Source organism: Peromyscus californicus, unplaced genomic scaffold, assembly GCF_007827085.1.
Source record: "Peromyscus californicus insignis strain IS unplaced genomic scaffold, ASM782708v3 Scaffold_3__1_contigs__length_106647218, whole genome shotgun sequence".
NCBI lineage: Eukaryota > Metazoa > Chordata > Mammalia > Rodentia > Cricetidae > Peromyscus > Peromyscus californicus.
This window is the reverse complement of record NW_026294551.1, coordinates 7826705-7854588: the sequence shown is the minus strand read 5'-3', so window position 1 is coordinate 7854588 and position 27884 is coordinate 7826705. Positions and strand designations below refer to the sequence as shown.

The 27884-nt window shown below is 51.1% G+C and overlaps 1 protein-coding gene across 1 annotated transcript in view; it reads left to right on the top strand.

Annotated features, from left to right (window-relative positions):
• Positions 1-27230, top strand: part of Ttyh2 (tweety family member 2) — a 44756-nt gene extending 17526 nt beyond the window's left edge. The window contains 12 exon segments of the mRNA XM_052756551.1: positions 4403-4623; positions 8783-8878; positions 9304-9376; positions 14305-14322; positions 14324-14375; positions 14643-14699; positions 15343-15455; positions 15724-15816; positions 16993-17135; positions 17757-17942; positions 18707-18785; positions 25989-27230. Of these exon segments, the coding sequence (XP_052612511.1) occupies positions 4403-4623; positions 8783-8878; positions 9304-9376; positions 14305-14322; positions 14324-14375; positions 14643-14699; positions 15343-15455; positions 15724-15816; positions 16993-17135; positions 17757-17942; positions 18707-18785; positions 25989-26063 (1206 nt within the window). The 3' untranslated portion in view covers positions 26064-27230.
• Positions 27231-27884: the final 654 nt, after the last annotated feature.

Sequence of the window (27884 nt, the reverse complement as noted above, 5' to 3'; positions counted from 1 at the left end):
TAAGGGGCTGGTGAAGGCTCCAAGGTGGGTGCCCAACAGTTTCAGGCCTGAGGGCTCCAGAGAGATAGATCCTTATAGGGCCTTCCCCCTCATCCCAGGGGTGGGGTCCAAATTGCAGGTAAATGGCTGAATGTCGTCAGGTGAGTTACCACCAGGGAAAGTGCCGTAAACTATAGAGTGCACTCTCCCTGGGGGGATTAAGATAATGGTGTCATTATAATAATTACTGCAATCACCATGAAATAGAGGTGTTGGGGTTGTGGGAGGCTGTGGGTGGCAGTCAGGATGGAGACTCATCCAGCAGACCAGATGACTTAAAGCTGGGCCCTGCTGGAGTCCAGATCAGGCAGTCAACTGGTCAACTAGGGCTTCTAGGGCTGTCCCCCAAACACAAAGACCAGGGACTCTCTGCATTCCCCTCTCTTGGCTAGAAACCCCCACCATCCTGAACCCATAGGCCTATGGGAAACCGCTCAGTGGAGAAACGGAGGCACAGATAGGTGGCATCACCCCACAGCTGAAAATCAGTGCATCTCAGAGCAAGAACACAGAGCCCACCAGGCCTCAGGTCTTGGCCCTGTGTTTTTTCCCTCCCCTTACTTCCCTGAATCTGAGCTGGTGTTCCTCTCAACTGCTACAGACCTGATCTAGTGCTCTCTCTCTCTCCCAGAGGCTCTCAACCTGGCCTGGAATCAGAATGGCCTGGAGAGCTAGTTAGGATGTGGCCACAGGCCCTGCCCTGCTGGGGCTCCAATTCACAGGCCAGGCAGGCCGAGAATTGGCATTTGTAATGAGCTCCTGGGTGATGCTGCTGGCCTGGGGACCACAATTGGAAAAACCAAACCCCTGTCCTTTGAAATGGTGACCTTCTAGCTGGTCCTTGTCCCCATCTGGTGGAAGAGCTAAGCTTTCCCCTCATCAGTTCCCAAGAGAAAGCCAAGTCCAAGGGGCATCACACCTCTGCCTTCTTGAACCTCAAGGACTGGAACCATGTGAGCAAGCACAAAGCTACAGGAAGGCCACTGTTGTGACATGTTCTATCTGTCTGTCTGTCTGTCTGTCTATGTATCTATGTATCTATCTGTCTATCATTATCTATCTATCTATATCTATCTCTCTAATCAATCTGTCGTCTCTTCCCATGAAACAATACCAGAAGGAAAAATGGACTTGACAGATGTTTACTGACTTGAGACTTTGTTTCTTTTCCTTCTTTCCCTTCTACAAGGTTCTGCTATGTAGCCCAGGCTATCCTAGAACTCCTGATCCTCCTGCTTCGACCTTCTAAGCAATTAGATTACAGGACTTGGACACCCATCCAGGCCTATTCTCTAATTGTTGTTGTTGTTGTTTTGTTTGTTTGGTTGATTTTTTTAAGACAGGGCCTCTACAGAGTTCTGGATGTCCTGGAACTTGCTGTGTAGACCAAGCATGCGCCACCACACCTGGCTATTCTCTACATTTTTAACTTCTCTGTTTCTTCTTGGGTTTTTGTTTGCTTGGGGATTTGTTGTGGGGGAGGGACTTGTTTGTTTTCTTTTCCGTTTGTTTGTTTGTTTGTTTTTGAGTCAGGGTCACTGATAGCTCAAGCTGGCCTCAAACTCCCTTTATAGCCAAGGACGACCTTAAACTCCTGCCTCTGTCTCCTGAGTGCTGAGACTATAGTGTTCAGTACCACACCCAATTCGTTGGATGCTTCAAATCAAAGCCAGGGCCTCCCACATCCTAGGCAAGCACTCTACAAACTGAACTACATGCCCAACCTTGCCTTGTCTGTTCTTAAGGTCACCCTTGATGTAACAAACCGAAATGCCAGGCTTCGTGGCACAGGCCTATAATCCCAGGACTCAGGGGGCTGATGCAGAAGGATCAGGAGTTCAAGATCATTGTAGGCTGCATGAGACCCTATGTACACACACACACACACACACACACACACACACACACACGTACGCATGTATGCACGCACGCACGCACGCACGCGCGCACGCACACACAAGTGGGGGATAGAGAGCTTGAAAAAGTCTAAGACAAAGTTTAAAATTTTGAATTCTCGCCGGGCGGTGGTGGCGCACGCCTTTAATCCCAGCACTCGGGAGGCAGAGGCCGGCGGATCTCTGTGAGTTCGAGGCCAGCCTGGGCTACCAAGTGAGTTCCAGGAAAGGCACAAAGCTACACAGAGAAACCCTGTCTCGAAAAAACCAAAAAAAAAAAAAACAAAACAAAACAAAAAAAAATTTTGAATTCTCTTTTTTTGTTTTGGGAGACCTTTTTTGTTGTTTTTTAGACAAGGGCTTGCCTGTGGTACAGTCTGGACTTGACTTCAATGCAATCCTCCTGTCTCAGCCTCCCAAGTGCTAGGATTCTGCAGGCATGAGCCAGCATGCCCAGTTAGCTGATTCTATCTTGCTGTTTCAATCTGTCCCCATCTCCCAAGAGCTCAGTTGACACCAGAAAACGGAAGAAGTGTTGACGCGGAGAGAAACAGAGAGCCATTCTCTCAACTAGAATCAGGAAGTCACAGTGTAGGGAAGACATGAAAAGCCACAAGGTTAATGTCAAGTTCCCGTGATTCCCGAGCTCAGAGCGCTCTCCTGGGCTCCATTGCTGTGCCCTCCTCTGCCCCTCTTCTGTGCCTTTATCCCGCAGGCTGTGGGAGCTAAGACTGCTGGGTAAGGATTAGCCAGGCACCCTGGCCTCTTTCAGCTGCTTGTGGATGACAGTGTCAAGGCAGCAAAGCCGGACCCTGGCAGCGTAGTCCTGCAGCAGTCCCAGCTATTCCAGAAGTTGGGGCAGGAGGATCTCAAATTCAAGGTCTGCCTAGACTACATAGCCAGTTCCAGGCTAGCCTGGGCAATTATTGAAAACAAAATAAAACAGAAACAAAGCCCTTCTTCATCCAGCTGTCCATATGCTGTCTCTGCTCAGATGGCTGTGGGGCTGTGTCCCCAAGCCTGGTGGCCACCTGAGTATGACATTTGCAATATAAGCCACACCTTGCCCCTTGTTTAGGAGCTGACAAGGACAGCCACTGCCATCATCTTTTCGTTTCTGTCTGTATAGACAGATGTTCTTCCGGGGTCAACTTAAGGTCAAAGCAAAGGACAGGTGCCTCTGTCCACCTAGCAGGACAGACATCCTGGGGGTTGGGGGGACATGAGCCCAAGAGAAGACACTAATTTCCTCCTCCTTGTCCCAGGGCCAGGCTGGGAGGAGACAGCATCTGTTCTCTGTTTTCAAGGCCCCATTGTTCTGCCTTGCCTTGCGGTTGGGACACTATGAGCTGATTCTAGCTCAGAGACAAACCCTTTATCTTGTAGGGCGCCTGGGAGCCCTATTGGACTAAAGCACAAGGTGGCAGCCTGGGGCGCTAAGTCTTTGATTTCATAATCCCAAGTGATTCAAACTTTAGGAGAATGTTCAGGGAAGAAAAATGAATCCGTTTGGTTCCCTATTTGGAGTCCAAGTTGAGCCCCACCTCTCTGAAATTCGGGAGACCTGAGATGTTTGGGATTTCAGAGTTTGGGGGCTTGGGTTTATATTTGGAGTTATTTGTATAGTTTACTGCTAGAGTGCTAAGAAGATTTGGGTTTTCAGATTAGAGAACCCCGGGCTGCAGTGAGGCTTGGATTGGAGAGCCAAAGCTGGGGAAAGCTAGAACAGCAGGGTCAGACGTGACCAGGCTGTGTGTCTAGGGGTCAGCCTCCCAGCACTATAACAAACCGCTGAGATTTATGAAGAAGAAGGTTTGGACACCTGTAATCCCAGCACTTGGGAGGTGGAGGCAGGAGGATCAGGAGCTCAAAGTCATTCTCAACTTCATAGCAAGTTGGGGTCCAGCCTGGGCTACCTGAGACCCTGTCTCAAAAATAAAACAGTTTTTAAAATGAAATTGAGAGAGAGGGAAGGAAAAGGGCTTGTTTTGTTTCGACCTAGGAAGTTTCAGCTCATGCTGGTTGGCCTCACTGCTTTGGAGCCTTTGATCTGAGAGGCCATGGTAAGCCCACAGGATGGGCAGAGCTGCTCACTTCAATGTATACAGAAGCAAAGAAAGAAAGAATTCCAGTGTCTTTTTTGAGGAAGGGTACTCCCCAATGACCTGAAGTCCCATCACAGACCTAACCACCTCTGAAACATTCTATCACTTTCCATATCACCAAGTTTGTGGCCACGCCTTTAACATGGATCTTTGGGGAACTTTCCAGACCCACATGATGGCAGTGGGCACAGGACCTCTGTCCTTGGCCACTTCCCTGGGGCAGCAGGCTCATGAGCTCCCAGGGTCTGTGTCAGTGTGAAACAGCCCTTCAAGCCCAGCTGGCCAATTGCTGCTTCTTTCTGCAGAGACCTTCTCAGTACCTATCCCAGGACCAGACTCGAGCCCCTTCCTTACCTCCCTTAGGTATCTGGAAACACCCAGAAGATGAAGGTAGACCTAGAACAGCACTTGGCCCGGCTCAACGAGATCTTTGCTGCTCGGGGCGACTACATCCAGACCCTGAAGTTTATGCAGCAGATGGCAGGCAACGTTGTCAACCAGCTCTCGGGACTGCCCGTGTGGAGGGAGGTCACCATGCAGCTGACTGAGCTGTCCCACCAGACTGCCTATGTGGAACACTACAGGTGAGGGACCGGAGAGGCAGTGGGAGGGACAAGTAGAGCTATCGATGCAGACCCAGCCACTCCCCACAGCCTCACTGTGTAGCACCTCAGCAATGCTGTACTGAGGGGTGCCACCCCACCTCTACATCTATTATGTACTTTTCTCTTTGCTGTCGCTAAATATCTCGACACAAGCAATGGAAGGAAGGAAGAGGAGGGCATTTTGGCTCACAGCTTGAGAGTGTGGTCCATTATGATGGGGATGCCATGGCAGCAGGAAGGAGCCTGAGGCAGCTGGTCCCAGACATCCCCTGTCAGGAAGCTTTGTCCTTTTTATTCAGTGGCTCTTCCCACCTGTTTTAGTCAGGGTGACTATTGCTGTGATGAAACTCCATAACCAAAAAGCAACTTGGAGAGGAAAGGGCTTATTCGGGTTATACTTCCACATCACTGTTCATCATCAAAGAAAGTTGGGGCAGGAACTCAAACAGAGCAAGAACCTGGAGGCAGGAGCTGATGCAGAGGCCATGGAGGGTGCTGCTTACTGGCTTGCTCCCCATGGCTTGCTCAGCCTGCTTTCTTATAGAACCCAGGACCACCAGGCCAGGAATGGCACCACCCACAATGGGCTGGGCCCTCCCCCATCAATCACTAACTAAGAAAATGTTCTACAGCAATGCCTATAGCCTGACCTTGTGAAGGCATTTTCTCAATTGAGGTTCCCTCCCCTCGGATGACTCCAGCTTGTGTCAAGTAGACATAAAACCAGTCAGCATATTACCTCAATTAATATAATCTAAAAAATCTTGGGCTGTTGAAATAATTTAGCTGGTAAAGACCTCTGGCACCACGTTTAACAACCTGAGTTCAATTCTAGAACCCCACATGATGGAAAGAGAAAATTGGCTTCTGCAAGTTGTCCTCTGACCTACACATGCATTGTGACATGTATGTGTGTATACACACACACACACACACACACACACACACACACACACACACACACACACACAGAGTTTAAAAAAAAAATCTTTCTCAGATGTGCCCAGAGATTTGTCTCCTAGGTGAGTCTAGGTCCCATCAAGTTGACAATCAAGATTAATGACCACAGCACCTCACTTAGGTATCCAAACTCATCTCTGTCTCATCCAGCCTGTAGCATCTCCTTATGTCCATCTGTAACCCCATCCCTGGTGAAGTCACTAAACTCAGTCTTAGACCCAGACTGGCTGCCCTCCTTCCGAATACAGGGTCTCAGAAGGGTCACTGTTGAGAGCCAAGGAAGGAGACAGCTGTCTCTGTCCTAGGCTGACCTCCATCCCAGTGGTAGCATGCACTCATATAATGTGCATGCATGTGTGACACGCACATCATTGTGCCCAAAGGGTCACTAGTCCAGTATCACAGACACAGGGTGGAACAGATTTGTGGGTCTTGCATGACAAGTGTCAACTCTTTGAATCCCTCCCTTGCCCAAATGACTTGGCACCTCTTCCAGCCATTGAGGAAGATCAGAGCCTCTGCCCCAACATTGCGCAGTGTACTCATAGTTTTCTGGATTTGTATCTTATTATATCATAAAGCCCCACCCAGGAGGCTGCTGCTGGGCTGAGTCCAGAGGAAATGCTCAAAGCCTTTCAGATTCCCTTTCCCAAAGGGAAGCGCTCACCCAGTCCCGAGTTCTATGTGGGACTTCAGGATCCAGGGGGTGCTTCCATCCCCACCCCAGACCTTGAGTTTCCTTGATGTCAGATATTCTAGATGGAAGGGCCCTTGGTGTTACTCTTCTAAGACATAGGCAAAATGTCTTCCTCCCCAGGGGACCGAAAGGAACTGCCAGCTCTGAGGAGACAATCTGCCACCGTATCAGAACCAGTGGAATATCCCTGGGGGGTGTCCTTATTGACCTGGCTCCTTTCCTTGAGTGCATCTGGCTGATCCTGTGGGCATTTTAGTAAAGACCATTATGAAATGCGTAAAGATTTTATATATCAAAAGAGGCTTCCTATTCAGATCAGATTAAGGAGCAAGAATAGTTCAGCAGGCCCCTGCAGCTTCCAAATGCTGAGGGTCACTTCCCCATCTCTGCTTGTGTTTGTAGCTCATAGGCTTCTTGGGGAGCCTTCCCAGAAAGGTTTCCAACCGTTGTTATGCTGGCCATCCACTCCCATTGAAGCACTTTACTGGGGAGACATGTCCAGCTCCAGCTCAGAGGAGATAACATGCAGAGTTACTGCCTGGGGCTGAGATGTGGACACTGGCTTGCAGATGCCGGATGTGGTGGGGTGAGGGGTGAATCCAGCAGCATTAGTTCATCAGGCAAAAGCCAAGTTCATGGTGAGAGCTCCCTCCCCCAGTTCCCAGGGGCTCCTCTGGGAGAACACATCCGCCCAGGAGCGGTTTCGAGGAACGGCTCACACAGGCAGCAGTGGATACAGGAGTTGTGAAAGCACATCTGGAGGGGTCAGGAGCCCCTCTGCATCTGGACTTCCTGCAGATGGGAGAGGATACGGAAGGAGCAACCCATCTTTAGGTTAGGAGTGTGGAACTCATGTTTTGGAGGGTTCTTGGGGGTGGGGGGCTATGTCTCTAGAAGGAAGGAGAGTGTAAGGTTTCCATGCAGCTCTGGAAATCTTAAGCCACCATGAGTCTTGACCTTCTCATCGGTAGTGTAAGACGCTAACACTAGATGGATTCCAAAGTTCCTTCCAATTCTGACTTTAAGAAAATTGGCTCCTTTGTGGCCTCCAACAAGTGGCAGGCCAGCTCTATCCATGTCCCAAAACCATAGCCCCATTTCTGGGACCCCAGAGACCTGCCCTGGGGTACCTGTTGCTCTGTTTGGGAGCCAAGGGTTTCAATTAAGCCCCTTCTTTTAAGCGTCAAGCCTCCATTCACAAAGACAGAATCTGATTTGGCTTCTGGGGACCTCCAACTTGCTCCGTCTTCCTCAGAGCCTCTTGTCACTTCCTGTCAGTCATATCGTGTCCTATTGCACCCCGACATCCAGTCCCCAGCACTACATAACATGTGTGGTGGTGCACGCCTGTAATCCCAGCACTTTAACAGTGAAGGCAGAAGAATCGCCAAGTTAAAGATCATCCTTGGCTACATATCGACTTTGAAGCCACCCTGGAATACATGAAACCCCGACTTTAAAGACAAAAAAAAAATGTGAGGAAAGCGCCATGCCACAGTCTCTAGTTGGTATAGGACAGCTTTCTCCAGAAGCTCAGGGGGGAGTCCAGAAGTCAGATGAGGATATACTGACCCTCGCTCCATCTGAACTCCCTGATAGTCAGGAGCAAGCCTTCTCACACGGGCATCATGACTCCAAGCTCAGTGTCTGGCACAAATGTTGGTTGAAGAAACCTCTGCGTACTACATTGTGAATCCACACAGGCTAGATGTGCAAGATGGGAGGCCTCGGCCAAGAGAGGCAGGCATCCAGCAAAGAAGGGGGCCTCTCGGGGGTTCTCTCAGATCTGTGACTGTAATGTCAGGCCTCACCAGATCTGCCCTCTGAAGGTTCTGGAAACAAAGCTAAGCAACCAGGAGCTGCAGAGACAGAGCTATGCAGTCCACTATGGACACTTCTAACTATGTATGTCAAAGTGTATTAAAATTTTGGCTGGGGACAGGGGTTTACTCGATGGCAGAACTCTGGTTAGCATGTATGAGGCCCTGGACTTGCTCCCCAGTGTCATAAAAATAGTGATATTAAGTAAACTGAGACATTCATATCCTTCGTGGGAGTAGGCTGAGATTGCTGTATAGCCCAGGCTAGCCTGGAACTCACAAGAACTGGAATTCCAGGTGTCTGCCACCACACTTGGCCTCATTTTCTCCCTTACATAATTCACATCTCAGGTTCTTAGGCATATTTTAGATTCTCAGCAGGCATCTGTGGCGGATAGCGTGGACAATATAGATGTAGACTGTTTCCACCTTGATGGAAAGTTCTAGAGCCCAGTACTGGTGTAGGTATTCCACCAGATGGTTAAGATGAAGGGTAGGAGAGTTCCAGGTGCAGCTCCTTGAGCCCCTGAGGACCCGCAGCCTCTGGATCGTGCTCCTGTGCTCCCACTGGCCTGGGTTGCTGTTCTGGCCTCTCAAGGGCAGCAGGTGTGTGTGTGGGGTCTGCTCTGCCGATCTTCATCTTCTCTTTGCCTCTACCCAGGTGGCTCTCCTACCTCCTTCTTTTCATCCTGGACCTGGTCATCTGCCTTGTCACCTGCTTGGGACTGGCCAGGCGCTCTAAGTGTCTTCTAGCCTCGTGAGTAGCCCTGTTTATGGTCTGAAAGCCAAGAGTTGAACTAGGAGCCACCTATAGAGGGAAGTGAAGGCCTAGCCAGGCCTTGAGAGTGGTGGTAGCCAAGATACCCCTCCTCAGCACCCAGCTCCCTTGCAGGCAGGAGCTTCTTGTGTGTCAAATGTCCCACACTCCAGCTGTCTCTGTGCTGGGATCCACAGCCCTCTCCTAGCTGTTAGCAGAGATGGGGTGGGGGTGGGAGTAGTCAATGCATGGCGGAGGTGGGGTGGGGTGGGGGGTCAATGCATGGCAGAGGTGGGTTGGGGTAGGGGGGTAGGTAGGGCTCTGCCTGGGAGGAAGGATGCTGAATTCAGGTAGGACGACTGCTCTCCAAATGACCCCCTGCTGTCTACCCTTCGGAGACCCCAGAGTGTCTGCCTCTCTCCTAGCATGCTGTGCTGTGGAGTACTGACCCTGATCCTCAGCTGGGCTTCCCTGGCTGCAGACACCGCCGCAGCAGTGGTGAGTGGAGGAGATGGGGGTGGCTGGTCTAACCAAGACAGTCCGTCTGTCCTGCCCTGTTCAAAGACCCCGACAGGCCAGCTTCGGGCTCAGTCCCTTACCTACCATCTCAGAGGCTTAGAACTAAAGAGGCTTGGATCACTTTGGCCTGGCTCAGAGACAGGAAGGGGTTTGTCCAAAGTTACAGGGCCTGGGGGACAGAGCCAAGACAAGACACAGTGCTTGTTTGGGCATGCAGAGAATGAGTGCGTGGCCAGGTAGCTTCCGTGTGAGTGTGAAGAGCTAACCTGGTGGAAGCTGGGTGGGTTCCTCTACCATCCCCCAGACACCAGGTATGTAAAAGGTGGCATCTCCTACCTTCTGTCCCTGCAGTCCCGTTGCCCTTACACTCACGCGCGCTCTGAAATGCACACGTGTGTGCTTCTGAATGCGATGCCTCAAGTGTTATGGAAAAGTGAGGGGCTTCCCGTATGAGGATATATTTTAAAAAATCATTGATCTTGGAGCTGAGCTGCCTGAGTGCGCACTCACTCAGCGGGGGGCAGGTGGGGGAGAAGGGGGGGTTCCCGCTGTGTTCCTTGGGCTGCAAACTCAGGGGGGCATGATGTTCCGTGTTGACACTCAGTGGAAGATGAACTTGTAGGCAGACCATCGTGACGTGGTGTGAGTCACTAGTTACAGGTGCTGGCTCTATGTGTGTATGTGGCTGTGCGCCTGTGCGAACATGCATGCACATGGGCACCGCTGCACACGTGCTGGGGGAGACACACTGTACTAGGAGATTTCAAGGGACCACTGTGATTTGAGGGCTGTAAGCCGACCCCACGGTCTGCTCCTGCTCCTCCTTACCCACATCACACCTTGCCTGGTGTCCCTGGCTAGGAGCTCTGGTCCTGGGCACGTTGTCCGTCATACCCACAGGGTAAATGGCCCCTGGTGCCACCTGGCTCTGCTACTTTTGATAGAGGCTGATTCAGAAGTACTAAGGATCCAGTTCTGGTGACCCAAGCCTATGGTCCCAGCTACGCTGGAGACTGAGGCAGGAGGATTGCAAATCAAAGGCCTGTGTGAGCTACAGAATGAATTTAAGTCCAGCCCGAGCAACTTAGTAAGGCCTGTCTTTAAAAGGGGCTGGGAGGCTGTGGGGCTGGAGACATGGCTTAACAGCTAAAAGTACCTGCTGCTCCTGCAGAGGACCCAGGTTCCATTCCCAGCACCCACAGGATGACTTACAACCATCCATAACTCCAATTCCAGAGGATTCGATGCCCTCTTCTGACCTCTGGACAGGACAGCAGACACACACACACACACACACACACACACACACACACACACACACACACACACCTCATACACATAAAATAAATCTAAGTGGGGGAGGGTAGAACTGGAAACAGCTCAGTGGCAGAACCCTTGCCTAGTAAGAAGCTGTAGGTTTGAGCTCTGGTACTGTAAAAGGCGATAGGGAGGGCTGGGGACACTCAGTGAGATGCTTGCTGACACAGACCAGGCCCTGGGTTCTATCGTCAGCACTGCATCAGCTGGCCATGATAGTGCCCATTTGTTATCCCAGCACTTGAGGGGGGTTTAAGGGCTGGAGGTTTGTAAGTTTAAGACAGTTTGGGTTACTTGAGATCCTATCTCGAAACCAACAAAAACACAAGGAAGTGGGGTATTTCTCATCGCCCCTTTCTGTGCTGTGACCACACACCAAGCAAGGACTGGTGCCAAAGAGACAGTGCTGGAGCCCAGGCTGTGCTCAGGCATCCTGGTGGCCTTTGGAGCTGGGAGCTTGTAAACAGTGTGGGGAGGGGCTCCGCTGCCCAGAGTGATGGGCACAGCTGCCTGGCTGGCAGCCTCTTCTCCAGAGACAAGTGCAGGCGCGGGGAAGCTTTCCGTGCCGAGCCTATGGGGCTGGGTCCCACTTCTGACAGCCTCTGCCTTTTGAAGAAGAAATGGCATCCAGCTTGCCACCGTGAGCTGCCCTTGGGAGCTGGCTCCCTCCCAGCAGGGGCTTCTCCCATCAGGCATCTTGCCGTTCAAGGAACCCACGGGCTGTTTCATCTGCAGCCGGGTGCCACGGAATGCTAGGGAGCTGGGAGCCATGCCATTTCCCTAATTCCTTTCCTAAGGCCCTTGTGCAGGAGAGGCGGGTGTGAGGGCACTGAATGGGTCTTTGACAGAGCTGAGGCTGCTGTGGCATTTTAATAGGAAAAGGGGGTAAAGAGGCGCTGTGGAGGGTGGGGGGAGGCCACCAGCTGTCAAGGGGTCATTGTGCAGAGCTTTTGTGTTCCTCTACTGCCACCCTGCCCTCTGGGGCCTATTTTGAGGGCAGTGGGGCCAGATTCACACCATCACCCTTCCCCCAACCTGCCCAACAGGCAGGGCATCCATAGGACAGAGTATGGAGACAGACTATTCCAGGGCATGCTGAGTGGAGGGAAGGCGGGAACGGGGGAACCAAGCTCAGAGCCTCCAGACCTGCGGCCCTAGGCCCTCATTGCTGGCCCTCCTGGCCACCCCGATGTCGTCAGTAAGAACCACAGACAAACTGGAGGTGCCGGGGCTCTTGGGGCAGAGGAGAGGCAGGGCGTAGAAGGAAGAGAGCAGGAGTTGGTGAGGAGTCTCCACAGTGCTCTGGCTGCAGGAGAGAGGACAGAACACTCCCAGAGCACGCAGGCCTGAGGGGCAGCGGGCCCACCTCCTGGGTCAGAGGCAAGAGCGTAGCTGCTAGAGCCCCCAGCCTTAGCCACGTCATCCCTTCCCAGCAGCAGAACCTCCTGAAAGTTACTGAAGTTCTCTGTGCCTCAGTTTTTTCCTGTGTAAAATGGGGAGAATGATAGTACCCGGTGCCTCAGATGGCACACAATGACATCTGTGTAGTTCAAAGTGTAGTAGCCATCTTTGCTTCTAACACAGTTCTCACCATGTGAGGGCCACAGGGATGACCCCTTCAGATAATCGGGAACTTCCTGCAGGCTCAGTCATCACCTGGGCTAGCTCACCTGGGCTAGCCTCTGGCAGCTTCTCCCACCCATCCTACTTGCACTGGTCACCCTTCATCCTATTTCCCATTGAATGAATAATGTATGGACTCACAATGCATAGACACATGTATGCCTATGCACACACACATGCTGTACACACACACCGTATATCACCTTCATTGATAGATTTGGCTTCTCACAGTAAGCCATGTACCCCACGATATCTTAACCCACTTTCCCAGGAGATGTGGGTTAAAGCTCAGGCCTGGCCTAAGCAGAGAAGGAAGAGAAGTCTCAGCATTGGTAAAGCCTCATAAAGGGGTTCCTGGTTCCCCCTCTTTGGTTCCTAGGCTTCTTGAGGTGTGACTCAAAGACAATGACCTTACTCTGTTTACCAAGGCTTCTCTCCAGCAACCCCAGCCTGGCTCCCCATCTCTGCTATTCCAGCCCAGGGGTGAGGGCACACACCGGGGCTGCTGGCGCTGCAGCTCTAACTGATAATAATAGGCTTGCTGATTTATTATGTATGTTAGTGGTTTGTATATAAACCATCCTCTGCAGTCCTGAGTGCATGTGGGTGATTGGATTGTTGGGAGGAGGGTGGTCGTGTTTGTGTGAGGAAGGAGATGAATGCCGGGGTACTCTGGAGAAGTTTTGAATCTAGAGGAGCCTATTGATCCCCAATGCTCTCCCCCCCCACCCGACACCCACATTTTCTACTCTCAGACACAAACCCATGCCGCTGACGAGTACTAGTCCTAAAGCCATGCCTACATCTAGTAAGAGCTCAAAACCTGTGTATTGATTCAGTGGGGGAGGGGTGATGCTGCAATGGACAGAGTGCCCCTCGTGTTGCAGAACCACCCGAAGGAGTTCCATGCTCCGAGAAGTGGGTAGCCTCTTAGGATGGGGCATAGGAGCCCGAGTTTGCCCTGGCTCCTCTGAAAGGCGGAGCGCCCCTTTCTCCAGTTCTCCACTGCACCCTGTATCAGTTCTAGGCTCAGGGCATGGCACCCCCCTGCCACTCCTCCTTCATGCAGTCACACTGGCCTCAGTGGTACTCAGGCAGGCCATGACCCAGCTTCAACCCTGTTCCACTGACTCCCTGCCCCTGGTCTCAGCAATGGAAACCTGGCCCCACAGGCCCCAAGATGAACTTCTTCCTAGTCTCACCCTTCAAATGGCAAGTCGGAGCCAGGCATAGTGATGCACACCTTTAATCCCAGCACTCAGAAGGCAGAGGGCAAGCCGATCTCTGTGAGTTCAAGGCCAGCCTCAGCATTGGTAAAGCCTCATAAAGGGGTTCCTGGTTCCCCCTCTTTGGATCCTAGGCTTCTTGAGGTGTGACTCAAAGACAATGACCTTACTTTGCTTACCAAGGCTTCTCTCCAGCAACCCCAGCCTGGCTCCCCATCTCTGCTATTCCAGCCCAGGGGTGAGGGCACACACCGGGGCTGCTGGCGCTGAACTCCAGGATAACTAGAGCTACATCATTAGATTCTGTTTTGTTTTGTTTAAAAAAGAAAAGAAAAAAGAAAAGCAAGTTGGGGACCTTCCATAGGTTGACCACTGGAGTGTGTAGCTTGGCAATGGCAAGAACACAGTTGAGAAGAGTAAATAAGCCTGAGAGCAAGGGAAAACCACCCCTGATTTACACCTGCAGCTGCCCCTGGATTAATAGTCATATGTGGGGTGAACGGTGTCATCATGTCCACACAATAGGTGAGACTACTCAGACACAAAAAGAACAACTTGTCCAAGGTGACAGGTAGGAAAGGACAGAGCCAGGATTCAAACCTGATAATCTGGCACCCAGCCTCTTTTCTGCCCCTGGACTGAGCTAGAGATCAAGTGACCAGAGCGACAGGAGCCAGGCTCACTCCTGCTGGTGCCCAAGGGTCTGACCTTCCTCTACCCACTCCTATCTCCGTGACTCAGAGCACCAGTGACTTCTGCCATGGCTCCTGACATCTACATCTTAAACAACACCCGGAACCAGATCAGCTCAGGTAATGTCCTCTGGGACCTGTGTCCTTAGAGCCATTCCCCAAGCTCAGGCTAAGCCTATAGGATCCAACTACCTACACTTTACCTCTTCCTGTAGTCACCAAGCGTCTCCCTAACCCAGACTTAGGTTTCTCTAGACCACTGGGCCACTTCCTGGAAAACTGCCTTCTTTGGGAGCTTGAGTAAAGAAGGGAGTGGACTGGACCACTGCACGGGCAGAGGGTCTGGTTTCCTGTGAGCTTCCTGACACTGATGCTATTGCTTTGCAGAGGTGACCCGCTACTACCTGCATTGCAGTCAGAGCCTAAGCAGCCCCCTTCCAGCAGGTACAGCCACCCAAGCACACCCCCACCCTTCCCACAGCCCCTCATCACCTCCCTCTTTCTGGACCCTGAGCCCCACCACATACTAGAATGGTGGACAGCTGGGCATTGCTTCACTGTGGTCCCTCTCTTAGCCATTCTCTGAAGGGGGCTTCGCTCTTGGTTATTGCATTCTATACCTTCCTCCTATGCTCATAAGTGTGCACCTCCCTGGAGAGCTGCATCCCACAGCATCCCAAGGTTCTGCTTTTCTCACAAGCTCCCTGACAATTTCTGTGTCATATGAGGACCACATCTGAGTAGTGAGAAGCAAGATGACTGTGGAGCTCTTAAAATACCCGAGGGATGTGGTGAAAGACATCTTATGGGGGAGGAGCATAATCACGCTGTAGTGAGTGGTTGGGTTGACCAGATGGCTCAGGATCTGAATGCTAGGGAACAGTTTTCTTCTATGAGTTAAGGTCCAGTGTTCCCACACCAATGGAATCCAGTTCCTTATGCCTGTCCCCCCGAATTCAGAGTCCAAGAAACCCTTCACAGTGGGTACAGCCTGCCCCTCCTATACATTTGCCTGATGGTGATGTGGCTAGAGGGGACAAGCCTGCTGGTAGCTGTGGGACTTGTAGGGAATGGATTCTCATGGGAGGCTGTGGTCTCTCCACCCAGTCATTGACCGTCTTCCAGCGTTCACTGACCACCATGCAGATCCAAGTTGTAGGCCTGCTGCAGTTTGCTGTACCCCTCTTTCCTACAGCAGAGGTAAGGGGGCTGCCGCTCAGGCAGCTGTGTTGGGAGGAGGAGAGCCCTAGCTGAACCCCACCCCCATCCACCCTTTCCTCTGCCACACTCCGACCTGTACCCAGCCAGGTTTGGGTGAGCATTCTGCCAGCTGTGCATGCCCCGCTCCCCGTGGCTTGGCCCTTTCCTCTTATCAAAAAGCCTCTTTGCACAGCTGCTCTTTGTAATCTTGTATGCACGCCCTCCCCAGCTGCTCACTCTGCCTCCTCTTTTCCTCCTCCTTCTTCAGAAAGACCTTCTTGGCATCCAGATTCTGCTAAACTCTTCTGAGACCAGCCTGCACCAGCTGACTGCCATGCTAGATTGCCGAGGGCTGCACAAGGTACTAGGTGGCTGACTGTGGAGGGTGTGGGGTACACCAGCAGGGTACATGTTCCTAGAGAGAAGCCAGCAAAGACCTAGGAAAAAGAGTCCCTGGGCTCCCTGCAGGCCCTGGAATGAGACTGAAGCCAAGTAATGAGAAGTGGAAGGAGGTGCCTGGCTTCTTGATTCTCTCTGACAGATGCAGGGGAGTACCCCAGAACTTAGGATAAGAACCTAGGAAGGCTGGGCAAGTTAGTTTTAGAGCATTGGAAGACCCTTATCTAAATGATGAATATATAGTTACCCACTGGCTGACCTAAATGATGAATATACAGTTACCCATTGCCTAGACTCCTAGCCATCTGGTCAACCCATCCATCTCCCTGTCTTGCAAGTCAGTGTTTCAGTCTCATTGCCAGGATACAATGTACCAGACATGCTGGTGCATGTTTGTAGTCCCAGTACTTAGAGGCTGAGGCAGGAGGATCATGAATTTAAGACCACCTGGGCTATATAGTGGAGCCCTATCTCAGAGAGACAGAGAGAGAGAAGGAAAACCAGACATGATGCCATACCCTTTTAATACCCAGCACTTGGGAGGCAGAGGCAGGTGGATCTCTGTGAGTTCCAGGTCAGCTAGGGCTACACAGTGAGATCCTGTCTAAAAACAAAAACAAAAACCTAACCTCACATACATATAATAATGCAAGGGACACTGGGAGTACTTGAGCACCTCATCCCCAAGCAGTGAGCCCAATGTATGTCAACATCTTCCACAACCATATAGATTTAGAATAAACACATGTGCTACAGCCCATGTATGCCCACACTCACACACACACATTGTATACACTTAGACATAAAATAATAAACTTTTTTTTTTAATGAAAGAGTTATGGGTGTAACCTGTTTCCAGTTCTACAACTAGCTACCACCTCATATGTTTGGTTTGAAGTCAGCCTCAGGTGTCTGGCATACAGTAGGAGGTCAACAAATCTTTATAGAGCAGTCTGTCCCAAGGAGTTGTCAGGTGTCTCTAGAGTGGGGACCCTAAAAGGCAGCCGACTGTGCTTTGGGTGAGGATCCATCAGAAGATGGTAGGCAAAGGCAGGAAGAAGAGGAGCTTCCATGGAAGGGCTCAGATCCTAGGCTTTGCCACTTATCCCTCTGCAATGACATGTCCCTATTTCCCCAGGACTACCTGGACGCTCTCACTGGTATCTGCTACGATGGCATTGAGGGCCTGCTATTCCTTGGTCTCTTCTCCATCCTGGCAGCCCTGGCTTTCTCCACCCTGACCTGTGCAGGGCCTCGGGCCTGGAAATACTTCATCAACAGGTAGGGTACCAGAAAGGAGGTGGCCCCTGACGCATGGAGGTTTTCTGCGGGGGGCACCAATAAGCCGGTCACCTAAGACAAAGGAGGGTAGCAGAGGGTCCAGCATTCAGTACCCACAGGCTGGCTGGATTTCCCTGGGGATTAAAATAGGTCCCTGAAAAAGTAACTGGGCCAAAGATGGTGACAACCCTCCTGACGCTGTCCAGTATCCCTTGCTCTTCTTCCTAGGCAAGACTTTGCAAGGTGACATGATGAGAGAGAGGCCCCAGAAAATGGCAGGGAGGGTCAAAGATATTACTGTTAAGATGGAACTTACAGGCTCCTTATGGAGAGAGACAGAGATAAGATTTTAGGACCTCATGGATGGACAAGGTAGAGTGAGTGGACCCCCTCCCCACCACCATGTATGTAGCCAGTATGGTGCGCTGCCTAGAAGAGGTAGCTATGGAATTGGGGTCAGGTGGAGTAAGTTGTACCTCTGAGAACCATGCCTTTGTAGATGCTGAAGAAGATGCACGTGGCCTGAGAGTGTCCTAGGAAGAGAGATTGAGGAGCATAATAGGACCCCATGGCCTTTTGCCTCACCCCTCATGGCTGGCCAACTTCTACATCTTGTTCTAGGGACAGAGACTATGATGACATTGACGACGATGACCCTTTCAACCCCCAAGCTCGGCGCATCGCAGCCCACAACCCAATGAGAGGGCAACTGCACAGTTTCTGCAGCTACAGCAGCGGCCTTGGCAGCCAGTGCAGCCTTCAGCCTCCTGCCCAGACCATCTCCAATGCCCCTGTCTCCGAGTACATGTACGCACAGTAGCACCCCCCGAGGCTCCCACGCCCAGGCTGGGCAGCGTGGCCCTCCCAGCCCTGGAGTGAGGTTGGGTTTATAGACAGAGTGTTTGGTCCCCAAAAACACAGGCGGGAGGCATCGGAGGTCACGGGTTGCCCAATAGGAGCATCTCGTCACCCTCCACAGCCGTGCACACTGGAGAAAAGCACACTATAGGTGTCAAGTCGAGGGCTTTTGTCCCAAGCCCCCAGGTCAGTCCCAGGCCAGAGAAGCTGCAATTCTCCAAGCCATGGTGCTCCTGGCATCTGTCCCTTGTTAGCGGCCTCTTCCCTGGTCCCTCTGGAGCGGTGGTTCTCAACCTGTGGAATGTCAGATTTCCTGCATATCAGATATTTACATTACAATTCATAGCGGTAGCAAAATCACAGTTATGAAGTAGCAATGAAGTAATTTTACTGTTGGGGGGTCACCACAACATCAGGAACTATATTACAGGGTCACAGCATTAGGAAGGTTGAGGACCACTGCTCTTGAGTGTTCTTTCCTTTTATTTACTTTTTTGATTTTTGAGGCAGTCTCACACTGCAGCTTAAGCTGTCCTCCCTCTCCCCCGAGTACTGGGATTACAGGTGGGAGCCACCACGCTCAGCTCTTGGTCCTTTACTGTCCCACCCACAACCCTCCATCATATCCACCTCCACCTGCCACCACCACCACCCTCGACTTGCATGAGCACAAGTTCCTGCACACACGCCCGATCTCGCCTCTCCGCCCGCAGGAACCAGGCCATACTCTTCGGTGGGAACCCACGATACGAGAACGTGCCACTCATCGGGAGAGGTTCCCCTCCACCCACAGTAAGTATTCCTTCTGTGGCAAAGTCACTGCCCTGGTCCCTGTCAGGGACATAATCAAAGATAAAACCTGTCAACCCAGTTCATGATCCCCACAGAGACAGAAAAGAAGGCAACAGCTTTTCTATCAAACAGACATTAAAGCAGACTGCCTGCCATACATGTCATGGGCCATCAGCTACCCAGACCATAAAGACACAAGGCAATCTCACCCTGTTAGATGGCCTCCTGGGCATGGCCCATTGCACAACTGTCCTCAAGATAAATGGCTTCTGTCTTCTGCTAAGAGGACCAGCGACAGCATTTGTTCCACTGGCCTATCATAAATCCACCTGGTAGTTAGGGTAGCCATGCTTGGTTGGCCATTGTTTTTACTCAGAGGGAAAAGCAAATTTCTCATATCACGACAGTCAGGGAGCTCCATCTTGGAGCTAGGCACCTAAGCGGTCACTGGCGAGGGGTGTCTTCTGTGATAATGGCCTTTACACAGTCCTCAAGAAACTGCTCCTAGGGCTAGGATCAGTTTGGTACAGTCCCTGCCTAGCATGCATGAAGTCTTGGGTGCAAATCCAGCACCTTGTAAAGCTAGGTGTGATGGTTCAAGAAGTTCAAGCTCACACAGAACAAGTTCAAGACCATCCTGAAATGTAGGAGATCCTACTTCCAAAGGAAAAAATGAAAAAGAAAAAAAAAACATTATTCTTACATTGTAAGACCGGAAGGAAATTTTTTCTGCTTTTATTTATTTGTTTGTTTATTTACTTGTTTACTTTATTTATTTACTTACATATTTATTTATTTGATGTGCTTGGGGTTTTTGCATATGTCTGTGCACCGTGTACATGCCTGGTACCTGTGGAGGCCAGGAGAGTCCATCAGATCCCCAGAGGCTGGAGTTACAGGTGGTTTTAAAACACCATGTGGGTGCTGAGAATTGAACCTGGGTCTTTTGGAAGGGCAGCCAGTGCTCTTAACCACTGAGCCATCTCTCCAGCCCCTCTTCCACCTTTTAAAAAGGTTAAGGCTGAGTTAGGTCAGTGGTAGAGCACTTGCGTAGTATGTCAGGTGCCCTGGGTTTGATCCCGAGGAGAGGAGTCACTTACAGTATTTTTCCTAAAAAGGATCAATGCAGGAGGAAAAGAGGTTCTCTTTCCTGTCCATCTTTCTGTCTTTCCTGTCTGTCCTAGTTTTGCTTCCTACTTCTGTGATAAACACCATGAACCAAAGGCAACTGGAAAGGAAAGGGTTATTTGGCTTACATGTCCTCATCCTAGTCCGTCATTGAGGGAACTCAAGCAGGAGCTGATGAAGAGGCCATGGAGGAACTCTACTCACAGGCTTGCCCCTCATGGCTTGCTCAGCCTGCTTTCTTATAGAACCCAGGACCACCTGCCCTGAAGTGGGGCCACAGTCAGTAGGCTGAGCCCTCAGGTGGCAATCGCCAATCAACCAAATGCCCCCCAGACATGCCCACAGGCCAGTCTGATGGAGGCATTTTCTCAACTGAGCTTCCCTCTTTTCAGATGACTCTAGCTTGAGTCAAATTGACAGAAAAGTGGCACACTTCCCCTTCCTTTCTGGTCTCACGTGGTTGAAGATGACCTTGAACTCCTGATCCTCCTGCCTCCACCTCCCAGGTGTCGAGACTAGAGTCCTGCTCTACCGTCTTCTCCTTTCCTTTTTGTACCAGGGAAAGTTTAAGAGATGTCTTCAGGTTTTGGTCTAGGGTGGAGCCAGGACCTTATGAGTAAGTGGTCCGTTGTTGCGAAGCCCCTGAGCTGCAGCCCCAGCCCTTTTCTTCATAATTTGTGTTTCCCCCCAATCCTGGGGCCTGAGTGTAGAAGGCCAGAGTGGTGCTGTGGTGGTCTACCCAGGACAACCGCTACCGGTCACCCCAGCAAAAACTCGGAAGCCCCCAGAGCCGTGCCCACAGGAGGTCTGTGCCCCTCGCCTTCTCTACCACTTCCAACCAAGAAGCAGTACCAGGGTAGGGGCCCAGGATGTGCGGGGCGAATGGGCGAGTGGAGAAAACACTATGCTGTCTATTCCCAGAGTAGCATCCACGGAGCCCAGGATTATTGCCACGGCAGAGAGCTGCAGGTAGGAACAGTGTGGACTCTGGTGCCCAGGTGCCTGGTTCAAATCCCAGCTTATATCCTGTGGCCTCTGTCACCTGGGGCATGGCCTCTGCCCCTCTGTACCCCAGTTCTCCTGTGTGTGGAATAGGGAGGCTGATGGCACATGCCTGAGCATTGGGGGATGGGTCATTGTAAAAGTGATCATGGACAGTAAATGTCATAGGACAGCAGGCTGGATCTTTTTTTTTTTTTTTTTTTAATTCTCCACAGAGGTGTGGCATTTATAAGAAAAGGCCTGGGATGCTGGGCAGTGGTGGCATACGCCTTTAATCCCAGCAATCGGGAGGCAGAGCCAGGCAGATCTCTCTCTGTGAGTTTGAGGCCAGCCTGGTCTACAGAGTGAGTTCCAGGACAAGCACCAAAACAACACAGGGAAACCCTGTTTTGAAAAACCAAAAAGAAAAAAGGAAAAAAAGAAAGAAAAGGCCTGGGCAGAAGTCCCTGAGGAGAGTCTGCCCCCATGGAAGCATTCTACCTGCGCATCCAGGTAGTTTCAGGGGGGACCACGGACTGATAAGGTAGAAGTACTGAATACCGGGGACCAGTGAAGTGGACCTGGGCCCTGGGAAGCCAGGGAGTGCACAGATGGGCAGTTAGCAGCACCCTGGCCTGCCCCGTGCAAAGCTGACCGCAACAAATCCTGCTTTTCCTTTCCTTCCCATAACTCTACTTCCGTGTTCTCCCCGGAAAACCTTACTTACCTTTCTTTCATTACTATAATTTTATTTGTGTATGTGCGTGTGCGTGTGTGTGTGTGTGTGTGTGTGTGTGTGTGTGTGTGTGCGTGTGTGTGTGTGTGCGTGTGTGCGCGCGAACAGGGAGGACAGAAGAAGGAGTTGTATCCCTTGGAACTGGAGTTACCAACTCCCTGAGATAGATGCTGGGAATTGAACTCCGGTCCTCTGGAAGAGCAACAGGTGCTCTTAGTCTCTGAACCATCTCTCCAGCCCCCTTATTAATATTTTTTAAGCAGGGTCTCATGTAGCCGAGGCTGACCACTTAACTCATGGCTCACTGTATAGCTGAGACTGATCTTACCCTTCTGATGCTCCCTACCCCCAAGTGTGGCTTCACAGGCATGCCCCTCCCATGGTTTATGTAGTAAGTGATTTAGAGGCACCTTTAAAAATCCCACCCTGTCTTCTGCTAGTCAGCTTTCTAGATCTTTCTATCTCCCTCCAGCTGCCAGGCCCCAGGGACACAGACTGACTTTATTATTAATCTAAGCCAAACATGATTTGGGAAAATCTGCCGCTGTGAAAAAGGAATTAATCATTATACTGTGATGGTGAATAAAAGTGGTTTTTAGGTTACCTTCTGTTTGAGACAGTCAGGCTACTCTCCATGTCCTTAGCTGAGGTAAACAATAGCTGACCTTATTTGCAAGGCTGGAGGACAGGACAACCCTCACGGCCTTGGCAAAGGTGATTACCAGCTGCCCCATCTCAGCCAGCTCCGGTGGGAAGATTCCCACCCTCTGCCCCTGCTAGGGACATCTGGAGAGACGGGTACTGATGCTGTTGACCATGGAAACAGGCAGGATGAGGGTGTGGGCATCTGCCTCAGGGCAGACGGCACAGCTGGCCGCCCTCCACCCCTATATGCTGTCTGAACTCTTGGCACAAGCTGTGAGTTCATCCACATCCCTCCAAAAAAGTCACCAGAGTTAGGGGGTGAGTGAGAAGAAGCAAGGCCACCAAAGTAGAGTGTCTTCCCCATAGCTCTGTCTCCAGGGGAATCTCTCTTGTGTTTCCAGTCCCTTTCTTAGACCCCAACAAAAATAACCCAGGGGGATTGTAAAAATTCCTGAGTTGAAGATCTTCTCTGGCTTTATCTTCAATTCTAAACTCTCCCATCCCATAAAATGGCAGTATTGTTGTAAACCCTGAAAGGGATAGTAAAGTTTTATTTTGGGTTTGTTTGGGTGCTGAGAACTAGAACTCAGGACCTCACACATGCTCTGTCTGTCTACCACCAAGCTATACCCCAGCCCTGAGAGATGGGTTTTACAGACAGCAAAGGACCAAGGAAAGCAGAAACAACGGAACAAAATTCTGATTGGTCTTTTCAAAGTCCTGTCTTGTAAAAGAGATCCTTGTAATCCTTATCATTGGGTAAGGATTAAAGCAGAGGGAACCTCATGATCACCCTGCTTGAAACTGACCCATTTTGGGGAAACCTCACTCGTGCAGTACTTTAGCGTGAGTGACTCCATGTTGAATTTCAGTCTGGCCCAGTGCAGGACTCAGGTTTGATTCCCAGTCCAAAGCAGTGGCCCCTTGTCATTTTCCTGTAATAATAGCAGCACAGGGGTTCTCCTCAGATTCAGAAACAGACCCTCCCAGGAAAGTGGCCTGGGAGATTGAAGTCTAATACACTTAACAGGCAAGTTTGGGGACCATTGCTTTCAGGGGGAGGGTCTCATGCTTATATGCACACTGAAATCTTTTAAAGGGCTTGTGGAATCTAAGGTGGGACCCAGGGATTTACATGCCTAGCCTGCTCCCAGGAAAAGCTGCTGCTGCTGGCCTGGGAGCCCGAGTGGAGAACCACTACTCTCAGACTGCCTTGCTCAGCAGTCCTAGTGCTCTGACGGACAGGATGGTCCTGTGTGTCGAAACTGGCCTGTGCATGCTTACCTGGCTTTGGCTTGCTAGATGTCCAGAGTATCCCATCCCCAATCCTGCCCCGGCTATGACAACTGGACCATCGTTAGATGCTGTACGTGTATCTGAGAGACAAGATCACCTCATGGAGATGCACTGGGCTCCCTGAAGGGCCTCATGCCCCTTTCTCCTCCTCATCCTATCCCAAGTGGCATGCTTGCTGCTGTGTGTGACCTAGACCTCAGAAATGTCTCTGAGGCCAGGAGACTCTGTTCCTGCAGTCAAAAGACCAGCAGCAGTAATGAGCTTGGTAAGAAATGCACAATCAGCCGGGCAGTGGTGGCGCACGCCTTTAATCCCAGCACTCGGAAGGCAGAGGCAGGAGGATCTCTGTGAGTCTGAGGCTAGCCTGGTCTATAAAGTAGATGTCAGGACTGTTAAGCAGAGAAACCCAAAACCCTGTCTCAAAAAACCACAAGGAAGGAAGGAAGGAAGGAAGGAAGGAAGGAAGGAAGGAAGGAAGGAAGGAAGAAAGGAAGGAAGGGGTTAGATAGATGGATGTAGAGTCTCACAGCTAAAGAGGTGGGTCAGTGGCAAGTAGCACTGTCTGCTCTTGCAGAGGTCTCAGGTGCAGTTCCCAGAACCCACATGATGGCTTACAACACCTGTTACTCCCAGTTCCAGGGGCTCTGATGCCCTCTTCTGACCTTTGCAGGCCAGGTACGCACGTGGAGCAAGTGCAAAACATTCCTACACATAAAATAAACCTAAAATTTTTTTAGAAGAAACGGAAATGCTGACTCTGGGGTTCCGTGTCAAGGGTCTCTGGTGTTCTGGGCACAAGAAATGAAAGGAGAAGCCCTGTGTCGGAAGTGGAGCACTGGCTGGGTCCCAGCATCTTGAATTCCGGAACTGCCAAAGCAGCACTTTCAAACTGTTGGTGACAGTTTGAAAAAGTTTGGTTTTCTGTTTCCTATGTCCTACCTCAATACGGGGGGGGGGGGGGGGGGGGGGGGGGGGGGGGGGGGGGGAATCTTGGTGGGTGTGGCCTGAGCATCAAGACTTTTAAACTCCCTAGATATTTGAGGCCTCTCATAGAAAGGGTCTGGCTGAATTATTTTAAGTCTGTTTTTCAAGTGGGAAAACAGAGGCCAGGAGAGGTTAGAAGACCTCTGCCGTAGTCACGGGGAAGGTAAAATGTAGAGATAGGGACTGGATAAAAGTTCAGTCAGTAAAGGGCATGCCTTAGTGACAACCTGAATTCAAGCCTCCAGAATTATAAAAAGCATAAAAATATATAAAAAATGTATGCCTTCATTGTAAGAAGCTAGGTATGGTAGTCTACTGTAGTCTCAACACTAGAGAAGTGGAGATGGTAAATCCCTGGGGTTCACTGGCCAACCAGCCTCACCTACTGGTTAAGCTTTAGGTTAATGAAAGAACTTGTCTGAAACAAACAAACAAACAAAAAACCAAAAACAACACAACAAAAAACCAAGGTGGGTGGCAGCTACACACGTATGATGCGTTCTTGGGATTCGGACCCCGAGCCCCTCAGTCAGCTGGCTGCTAACTAACTGCTCCGAACTTCCCCGGTGCATCTGATACAGCCCAGTGCTATGCCTCAGTGAGAGTGCAGCTTGGGTGCTGGGGGTGGAGGAAGGGCCATCCCTGCTCTCTGTGTGCTGGCTATGCTGGAGGCTACAGCCTGGGGCCCCGATGGATGTCACATGGGAAGCGTCAGTGGACATGAAGCTTCTCAAGCTGCCCTGGTATTCCCCCAAACTACATGATACCTTGTGATAAAAACGCCGTCTGGCTGCTGTGCCTGGCCGAGTTTGTCATCCTCGGTTCCCAGCACCGTTGCTAGTACAGCTGCTCCCTCAATGTCCACAGAGGACTGGCTCCAGGAATCCCAAGGATACCAGACTCTGAGGATGCTCAGGCTTCTCATGTAAAACGATGTGCTGTTTGATATGTTCAGGATCACGGCCGGGTTACATAGAATAACTAATGCAGTGTGACTTTACAGATCGGCGCCTCATTGCCTCTGGGTGTGGTGACATACGTACATAATCCCAGCTCTCTGGAGGCTGAGACCAAAAGACCCTTTTGAGCTGGAGTCTAGCCTGGCTACATAGGGAGTTCTGGGCTATGCTGGACTACAAAGTAAGACACTGTCTAAATAAACAAGTATCAGAAACAATAGAAGAAAACCAGAAAATACATACATGCTCAATACAGGCATTTTTCTTTTAGTTAGTTAGTTAGTTAGTTAGTTAGTTAGTTAGTTAGTTAGTTAGTTGGTTAGTTTGTTTGTTTTTTAATAGCTTTGATTCAAAGTTAGTTGAGTGCATGGGTGTGGAACCAGCATCGACAGAGGGGAAGGCAGACTGTATAATGTCAGGTTGACCCAGCATCGAGCTGTGCCCTGTTCTGACTGCCCCTGCTTTCCTCCACAGTACTCTCCCAGCATGAGGGCCACCTACATGTCCGTGGCGGATGACCAACTGAGACACTACGAGTTCCCATCCTAGCAACTTTCAGGGTACCTGCCGCCTCCTGCCAGCTTGGTTCTCAACGGATGCAGACCCCAGCTATGTTTCTGTAACAGAAACTGAAAGTTCCTGGACCAGCAGGCTCCTGTGCCTGCAGAGACACAGTTGGGACTCTTGACCACAGGTGGATACAAGGCCCGTGACTAGACCAGCCTCTTCGGCCAAGCTCTCCATCCTAGAACTCCCCAGGACTCGGCTGCTGTCCCAGAACCAGCTGCCTGGTTCAGCTCCCTTAAGCCCCACCCTCAGCAGATGAGAAGCGGCAGTGAGGAGGGGACCACCAGGCCTAAGAGCCCTACTCTCTCAAGGTCCTGCCACCGGGCCCCTGCCTCTTGTTAGTGTGGCCCTAAGCCCAGGCCACACCTTCTAGCTACTCTGTCCTTGGTTCCTAGCAGGTGACAATTGGAGATGTGTTAGAACACATGGTCCAGGAACCACATTCTGGGACCACACAGACTCTGCCTAGATCTCAGAAGGATAGCATTAAGAGTACTTCCTGGAGGGCATTGGTGGCCTCAAGCTGGGCACTGCAGCCTGGCAGCCTTGGGCAGGAGCATGAGAGAAAACCTGCTACATTCTGCTTCTAACCTCCACCAGCCACCTCTGAAGCCAGGTCTCAGCTGCAGGTGGGAACAGTCTCAGGTATGAACAGATACTTTGAAAGCAACTGAGCTCTTGTTCCCAGTATTTTGAAACATTTTGATGATCCAAAGACTCACATCTCCCTCACAGGCCCCTCCAAACAGGCTCAGGTCTCACGCCTGTTTCTATACTTTGGCTCTCACATAAGCCATTTTGCAGATCTGGAGGAGAGGCTGGGGAGTGGGTTGTGGGCTTTTTGTTTTGCTGCAGTCTCATTATACAGCCCTGACTGGCCTTGGCCTAGAACTCACAGAGATCCACCTGCCTCTGCCTCTGGAGTACTGGGATTAAAGGCGTGCGCCACCACACCTGGCCAGAAACAGATTTTTGGGGGAGTTTTGAGACAGGGTTTCTCTGTGTAGCCCTGGCTGTCCTGGAGCTCTCTGTGTAGACCAGGCTGGCCTCGAATTTGGAGATCCACCTGCCTCTGCCTCCTGAGTGCTGGGACTAAGCCTTGAGCCATTGTGCACAGTCCTTTTTTGTGTAATAAAGATTCATGAGACACCATGGTCCCAGATGGCTAGAGAAGGACATGTGGGGCCCTGTAAAGAGAGAGACATGTTAACTAAGGAGGCTGCGGGGGCTTCTCTATTCTGAGGAACAGCCATTTTCTGGCTAGGAGAAAATAATGACCCCTCTCCTGCCTGCTGAGGGACCAGGTTAGGCTATTTGGTGCTTCCAACCTCCTGCCAATCCAGAGTACACTACACACTGAAGCCCCGTGGTCTTGCACACGTAAGCAGGGCCTGGGTGATGGTGTGTGACAGGGCTGTTTCCATATCAGAAGAGCCACATTGTCCATCACACTGGCAGCTCCCAGCCAAGCCACCAGGCACCAGCCTCCCTGTGTTTCATACTAACCCGTGCATACTGTGAGCCCCCTTTCCATGTCTGTGTCCTGTGCAGACCTTGGGCTGCAACGCCAAGGCATTGCTTCTAATGTTTCCTCCACAGCAGCTGGAGGACTTTTTAATGCATGTATGTTAAACTAAAACGCCTCCGGGTTCTACAGGAGTCAGGTGGGCAATGCACCTCTGCTTGATACATGTCCCCCCCCCCCCCCCCCCCCCCCCCCCCGCCCACCTGAGCCAAGAATAAACCACTTCTCTTAAGATGTGCAGTTGACTGGGTCACTTACTTGTTAAGCTTTGGGGACTA